Source organism: Carassius carassius, chromosome 3 (assembly GCF_963082965.1).
Source record: "Carassius carassius chromosome 3, fCarCar2.1, whole genome shotgun sequence".
NCBI lineage: Eukaryota > Metazoa > Chordata > Actinopteri > Cypriniformes > Cyprinidae > Carassius > Carassius carassius.
The window spans coordinates 11251320-11259641 of NC_081757.1; the positions used below are offsets into that span (position 1 = coordinate 11251320).

General features: G+C 35.6%; 1 protein-coding gene across 1 annotated transcript; it reads left to right on the forward strand.

The window, feature by feature from the left end:
* The first annotated feature begins 1532 nt into the window (after positions 1–1532).
* LOC132114125 (histidine N-acetyltransferase-like) lies at positions 1533–4681 on the forward strand. The gene is made up of 3 exons (XM_059522254.1): positions 1533–1740; positions 2603–2827; positions 3717–4681. Exons 1-3 carry the CDS (start codon positions 1552–1554, stop codon positions 4200–4202), a joined length of 900 nt encoding a protein of 299 aa, XP_059378237.1. The 5' UTR covers positions 1533–1551; the 3' UTR covers positions 4203–4681.
* The last annotated feature ends 3641 nt before the right edge of the window (positions 4682–8322 follow it).

The following is an 8322-nucleotide window of genomic DNA, read 5'->3' on the forward strand; positions in this document are numbered from 1 at the left end:
AAGTAATAATTATTCTTATTATTGAAGTAATAAGAAATTAATTAATATTGTTTTGTTTTTGTTTTTAGTTTAAGATAAATAAATGTTTTCAAAAAATGAATAAACTTTTCTGTGAGAATCTAACAGATATGCAAGTCTCAAGTCTTTTCTCACGGGTAAAGTCTTTCAAGGCAAAAATTATATTGAATCATTTCTATAGTTTTGCTGCAATTCACTTCATTTATTATTGTTTTGCTGAAACTAAAACTGCATGGTATACATTTTATTTGAATAGTTTCACTATCCAGGTTGGAAAGAGATAGAGAGAAAGTAAAAAAACACTAAAAAAATTATAATTTTTCTTTTTGTAATTCTGTTGTACCTATCTTAACATATGATCAGTGCTATTTATTGTATGTTATGCACTTCCGTTATCTAGCTCTTGTTCTGGTTTATACTTGCTGCTCGCCGTTGTAGGTTTCCACAACATTTTTATCTTTCAACCGAGGCCTATAAAAGAAAACAGCAATGTCGTCTTCTACCCGCTTGGTGGGGCTGCGATACTATTATTGAAAATAAAAATTCTTAGCAAATGGCTTCATTTCGTATCTCGAGAAGGCTTATGTGTCTGTCTCTTAAATGATATTGAAATATTATCGAAAACGTAGGAGAGATCTTTGTACCCACTATATATAATTATTGACATACGGTTAAAGATCACACGCTTTACTTGTTAGCTAACCAAAATAAAGATGTCCATACTGTTTAAAGGCTGGACATTTTAAACAGTATTAAAATCCTGCAAGAGTTTAAAGTCCATGCTCGACCGAGGAGGGAAACTGTACTGTCACATACTGATTGTGTATGTCTGGAGCACAACGCCAAAATCACATGACTGTCGATACAAGTACGCCACGCGGTAAGTCCTGCAGACTCCAACACATAACACTACACTTCTGAAGGAATCTTCTGCACCGGTTTTAGTTTATGAAGATATTTGAGGCTAACGTCGCTTCTAAACTTATTTTAGCCATGCTTATGATGTGTTTTTGAAAGTAGAATGTTTGTAGTTGATTTTAAGCAATCCTTTAATAAGTGGTTGATGTGACCAGACCACATGATCATAGCAAGATCAAATTGCTGTTTCTTAGTAGTAGACTGTCATCCAGATTGGAATTATATATATATAATTTTTGCTTAATGTTATCCATAGCAATATAATTAAATGGTTTCATTAATTGTTGCTACATAGGCTACGTATATTAGATCTGCTTTTGTTTGAAATATTTAGGCTAATCATTTCAATCGATAAAAATGATGGTTTTAAATTTTTTTATATATAATATAATATATATATATATATATATATATATATATATATATATAATACAATTATGTATTTTATATATATATTTTCTGTTTAAAATAAAATAATCTGTTTGTTTATTTGTTACTGGAACTAGACACACACACACACGCGCACACACACACACACACACACACACACACACACACACACACACACACACACATCTGTGTTTTACAATCCAGTTAATCCATGCAGAAGTAACAATGGATTCACACTGTGTGGGTGAAAGTGATGGACTGACCTTCTGTCTGGCCAGACCAGAGGATTACGATGACGTGATGGCCATCTCACAAGACATATATGGTGGCAATGACTACCTTCCACATCGCTATCACTCCTGGATGACTGAGCCAGGAAGAGTGGTTATTATAGCCCGGAGAGATTGGAAGCTGGTAAGAGATACAAGAGGTAAATGTTTTAAATTTGAACCTCAGCCAAAATCTGTGAGGAAACATTTTTAAATTGCACGATTGTTGCATTTATTTTTCAGTTCTACCTTGATTTTAGCAAGTAGACACACTCACTTTGTCTTAAACATATATTATGTTATAAACTCTAGGATGTCCAAGAAATTACATGTTTTATAATCAATGGACTATTCAAATCACTAACTGTTATGATAAGAAAAAGTTAATGGGTAAAGTAAATCATGATGTGTCTATCGAGAAATCCCATGCTTCGCAGAAAGACAACATTTTATCTTGTGGCTTAAATGAACCACATCAATGTGTGTGTTCTCTGCTGTGCACATAATTGATTGACTCAAGATGACCCATATACCTGAATGCAGTATCTGACATTTATAACACTGGACAGTTTTCCTCTTCATATACTAAGTCTAGGGTGGTCAGATAAGGCCAGCAGCGCCATTGTAATTGTTTGATTCTATCATTTCACTAGTATTATATTGAACTGTTAAACACTACTAAACCTCTACCGGCTGCCCTGAAGCTCCATTAAGCTACTAGGAGCATGTTTTATAATTATCATATTGAGTGTTAAGAAAAGCAGACCACTTTTTTTCTCTTTCTGTTAACTAACAGTACTTTCTAAATAGTATATTAATATTTTTAATCTCAAAGATAAAGGAAAATCGATTACTCCTGCAGCTTCCAGTACGTAAAACAGTGTTACTGTATGCTGCTTGATTTTGCAAACTGGAATTTGCTGTCATAATATTTTATGATCGCAATCATAATCAGACTGGTACCAGTTATTTCAACCTTTGCAATAATTATTCCTTTGTGCCTTTAGGTGGTTCTGGAGTCAGGCCTGCTGGTTGATGGAGGTGAAACTGTAATAGTTGAGGGATTAAGAGTGTGTCCAAACGAAAGGGGTTGTGGTCTGGCCGGAGTGATCCAGAGATTTTTTGATGGCTACATAAAGAAGGTCTACCCTAATGTGAAGACCAAGCGCCTCACTAGAGGAGATGACCCAGGGCCTGAAAAACTGAGCAAGTTCAGGCTTTTGGCCAGACGGGTGAGTTAAAACTGGAAAAGGGAGTTCTATAAATTAACTTTATTTAATGTATCATGAACAAAAATGAATGAACAATTAACAATAGTGAACAATAATGAACAATAGACTAAATAAATAATTTATGACACCTAATTTATTAACAAACACATGGAAAGTATTAAATAGTTAAATGGAAAACGTGTTGTAGCATCATACCTTTATCATATCTTTTAATATGTTCTAAATCAGCTGCAAATGTAAGTTATTCATTAAAAAAAGTGTTTACTAATCAAAATGCTTTGTAATCTGCATTTTGTGTCTCTATTATTTTTGATAGTTGTTTTAAATTAATTAATCTTTTTTTTCTTTACTTCCTCTCACTACCTTTTGATCCATACCACTAATACATAGTTTTTAGTCACCTGACCGGGTCGAAGATCTGGAGGGCAAACACAAAAAGAACTGCAGCACAAGCCTGTCAATTTTCCATATCTTTCCTTCCATTCCACAAATATTTAGATTACCTTCCAAAAGAATAAAATGAGGACATGTGAACAAAATGCAAGTTTTGGCCATTTGCAATCCACATAAAGCACCTGCCGCAATATTTCAATCATTAAAAACAGCGTGACATTATAAAATATTTATTGTGAAAAAAATCACTTAAAATATATTAAAATAATGATATTAAAAGTTATCAATTTGGTCTGTATTATCAGCATCTTACTTTGTTATATTTACTGCATACTTGGAGAAAAAAAGAGCTGTCAGTCAGTGGAGGAAAGCCATGTTTTGCCCTTCAGGTTGACTTTTCTATAAGGGCGTGAAGTCACATGAAAGCTATGAATAGTAATAGTAATACCACTAAAATTAACAGTAATTTTTTTCTGTTTGTGTCTTTATCAACCAGGCCGTTCTTTCCCTATGGGGGGATTCTGAAGGTTTTGATAGCTTTGTCTCAGGTCTAAAGGACAAACTGGTTGTGTCAAATGAGTCTAACAGTAGCAGTCCTTTAGTGCCAGTAAAGGACTTGGAAGCCCTTAAGACCCTTCTCTTGGATTCAGACTTGTCTTCTAGACTTCAGCTTCCAGGCGGTGCGATCATCCAGGATTGGCAGCCTTTGAAGCTCATGGAGAGTAACCTTCACATCTTGGCAAGGCGAAACTTGACGTGGTTTGTAGATGGTTCTGTTGGGAAACCCCTGTTTATGAGCTTCCACACACCTCCCTATCCTATTCCCTTTAACGGAGGGTCTCTACGCTTTAATATTGACCTGTACGGGACAGACACTTCTTTAGCAAAGAAGGCACTAACAGCTCACCTGAACAGTGTTAAAAGTGAGATTCAAGGCTTGGTTTTGGTTCATATTTATATGCATCAGACTGGGCAGATTTAAAGCAGTTTTGTGAGGGCCATGAGACAGTGAAACAGCTCCGGGATTACTGGGAGCAGCTGTTTTTGGAAAGAGAGCCATAAAGATATCTAAAGAGGATGGAGAGAAGAGAAAAGATGGTGGCGATAAAGAAAGACTTAATTTTTTGGTGATTGATGTTGTATTAGCCATAATGGAGTTGTCAGCTTTGTTTAAACAAACTATTTGTTCAACAAATTAAATCGGTTTAAGCTATTGCACAACTATATTGTGCCTGAGTGAAACGAGGCACAGTGAAACAAACTTGCTGAACTCATTACTTAAACAGATGCTGATGTCAGAGACATGAAGAATGTACTTGTTCCTCTGTGCCTCACGAGTACAGTACAGGATGATTTATGACTTGAAAGTTTGAAATGAAAAGTACTTAAAACTGATTGTTTTAAGCATTTAATGTGTAATATAATACATTAAAAGGATGGCTTTTTTATCAGTGCTGAAAACTTGTGTTGCTTAATATATTTGTGGAAAAGTGCACTGTAAAAATCTATCCATTAATAATGTAATACAGTATCTAACAATACTACAAAAATATATAATTTTAACTGTATAAACAACACTTTCAAATTTCATTTTTATTTTTCAAAAATAATTAATACAATAAAATCCTAAATCACTTACTGTATGTACGGTATATTACAGCTGTTAGGCAACTGGTAAAGGCAGTGACAAGAAAAAAGGATGTTAACATGGTGGAAAATCAGCCTCTTTTTCCACTAGGGTGTTTTGTAATTGCCTTTCATGATGGGAAAGTGCACGAGGAGTCCTTGGAGAAAATGTGTGACGTCTGAGAAACAGGCAACAGTGTAATGGATGTGCTGAGAATCTATCCATCAGCAAATTATGCCCCTCCTCTCTCCCCATGTTGTTAATCTTTCTCTCTTTCTCTATCACATTTTTTCCTGTTGCTATTCTGTTTTTCTCTTCTCCGTAATACTTTCTCTTTACTTTGCAAACATGATTTATGTCTTTCCGTCACGGTCAGCCCTTCCATCGTTCTCACTGTTCCACCTCTGTCCTTTCGTTTCTCCTCCTCCATTAGTTTCACGTCACTCTTGCTCTACTGAAGCAATTGGCTTGTCATTACACTCATTTAGTTCCAGTTCTGTCTCTCAAATAATGTCCATCTGTTCCTCGTACCAGACCTTATTATAGAGTGTCTCATGACAGAGCAGATCACCTTCTCCCTCATTCTTTTCACGAGTACACATGAAGACACCCATCCAGACACACAATTACAGCCATCAACTTCATTAAATGCAAGTAAGTGGAGACATCTTTTGCACTCACACAGTTTTGTAAGTTGTATTACATGCATGCTGTTATGAAAAGCTTGAAAGACATTTATTTATCCAGATTTCTTCTTATTTGTAACTTATGTCACATTTTTATTTTAATTGTCAAATCCTTTCTAACATGCATTATATTTTAACATGGATATTGAGAGACTGAATTATTAACATGAGTAAGGCCTAGTCATAATTTCACAACTGCATCACTAACTTACTCATTAACGACTTAGCTGTCACTTCAGAGCACAGACTGGATGGTATTCGGCACTCAATAAATGTCAAACATTTGTTTCATTATTTTAAGATTTTAAAAAGTATTTAACATTATTTTCTTATTCAAAATGTTCAATTGTAAAAAATAATATTTTATATTGTTGTAAGGGAAACAGGTCAATTTAGCTCAAAGGGAATCATTTAAGATTTTAAAGGGAATTTGAACAGAATCACTGTTTCACGGCTGATCACTGAGACGCCATGCGATTCACTGAACGAGCCGTTTAACATCAAATCTGCGCTGGATATTAATATCCAAAGTATAGTGAAAACACTATCAATTAGCACAGTAACAAGATCGGCAGTTTAAGACATTAACTTGTAAGCACAAAACACAAGATACTTCTCTTTTTAATATGAATAAGGCTTTATTAGATAAATCTAAGACATATAAACTAACCTAACACATAAATGCACGCACTCAAACATTCACACAAGTTGAAGGAAGATCGAAAGTTAGGGAAAGATGAGTTTAAGAGAATGGAAATGTGGAATCCCAAGTTTACAGCAATACGTGAAATTGCATAGACATGAACAGCCATCAATCACTTAATTAACCCTCGCATTGAGTTCCTCAATGAGGTTAAAATTATATTAGATACACCAGTACAAATGTCTGAAGGTACATTGCCTGTGTAAAGGTGTCCCTTTGTTGTCGTTGAAAGGGGGTTTCCCGATGTCGCTGATTGGCTGGAAGTTCAGTAGTCGCTGAAGTGACGTCTTGGGAAGCCCGTGGTTGGGCGTTGGCTGACGATGCAGAGTTGTGTGGCTGGTTGAAGTTGAACGGGCACTCGAGGTCAGACGTCGGAGACTCGACGTTACAAAACTTAAAGGGTTAGTTCACCCAGATAGCAAAATTATGTAATTAATAACTTACCCTCATGTTGTTTCAAACCTGTAAGACCTCCGTTTATCTTTGGAACACAGTTTAAGATATTTTAGATTTAGTCCGAGAGCTCTCAGTCCCTCCATTGAAGCTGTGTGTAACTCAGAACACGAAACTCTCAAACGGAAAAGAAGTAAAGTTTGACGAGACTAGGTGGTGTTTCTTCTCATCGTGGCTAAGTAGCAGCAGGCGTGCAGGCCGAAGCACGCTGGAACAGTGCTCAAAGAACGCTTAAATCATGGCTAAAAGCTAAAGCTAGGAAGCAAAGCTACAAGCTAAAAGCTAAAAGCAGGCATGGCTAATAGCAGAAGCAAGGCTAAAACTAAAAGCAGAATGTTATGGTGTCCTGAGTATTTAAACTGGCCTGTTGGCCACACCTCAAATGTTGTCTTGACCAATCAGATATTGCCTTGGCTCGGGGGTATCATAAATCATATGTTATCTTATCAAGCACATGGTCCGAATTTTCCTGCTCTTGCAGGGTCTTATTTTGGACATGATTCCTATAACAAGAATGATACATTTGACAAATAACTGATGGTCATTACTGTTTCAAGCAAGCAGATTCAAGCACATACATATGAAACATGAATATGTATCCTTAAGCTATCCAATAGTTATTAAAAGACATACACAATAAGTGATTATAAACATGATAGTCAAATGTGTGGGTTACATATAAATGAATATGGAGTGAAGCGATGGACTGATATTCATTTATAAGTCTTTTTGAGTTCATTTTCATCCATATATATATATGTAGAAAAGACAGTTTTTTGTGCCATTATCTGACAAAGATTTCTGTGGAGACCAGATGCCCCCCTTAGGAATTTCAGTCTGGTTCTGCTAGGTGGGGGAAGTCAAAGGATCTTGTGTAGTACTCTCATGGGTTTACACGTGATGTCCGGCATTGCCTATCAATTACGAACAACAAATTTGACAATCTCTTCTCCGAATTGAAATTGTCTATAATTGTTCTAGTGGTGTTAATGTTGAAAGCTGTTCTGTGAAAGAGTTGGTTGGTTGGTTATCTTACTTGTGGCACAGAATGTTTTATGACTTCCTGTTGCCTTACTGAGGAATTCGCTTGTGTTTCAACCACAGTCCTAATTGACTCTTTAATTTGTCTGATTCGAGTCAGATCCGCTACATCGTATTTAAAATTATATTAAATAAGTAACCTATTAACAGTAACCAGAAGTGTGTGAAGTTGATGCTCAAATGAGAAATGCTTTTTGAGCCAGTTTTCCACACACAGATTTAACCAAGGCCTGGACTTAGAAGAAACTGCTATAACTGACAAAGAAATTTAATCTTGGATTTGACATAATCTGTGTCTGAGAAACAGTCTTTTACTATCAGCCACAGAGCAGGCAGTCACAAAGAAGGCCTCTTTCAAGAAGCTTTTATGAATGAATTTCAGTACACAAGGCATCCAACATGGTGAGAAAAACATGCATTATCCTGTGGACCCAATATATAAGAATACATGATGCAAAATGAAAGATTTCCTCTGCGTGCTGCATGAAGCAGGAAATACTGTAATGTAATACATTTTTGTTATAATACAAAATATTATCTTGCACACATTTTTAATTAATTAATATCTTGCAAACTACTTTAATTTGTCACA

What these genes read in the sequence shown, in the direction of transcription:
- LOC132114125 (XM_059522254.1), top strand. Translation starts at nt 1,552, where the DNA reads ATGGATTCACACTGTGTGGGTGAAAGTGATGGACTGACCTTCTGTCTG. An exon ending in CCCGGAGAGATTGGAAGCTG is followed by an intron (nt 1,741 to 2,602) that starts GTAAGAGATACA and finishes TTGTGCCTTTAG; the next exon opens with GTGGTTCTGGAGTCAGGCCT. An exon ending in TCAGGCTTTTGGCCAGACGG is followed by an intron (nt 2,828 to 3,716) that starts GTGAGTTAAAAC and finishes TTTATCAACCAG; the next exon opens with GCCGTTCTTTCCCTATGGGG.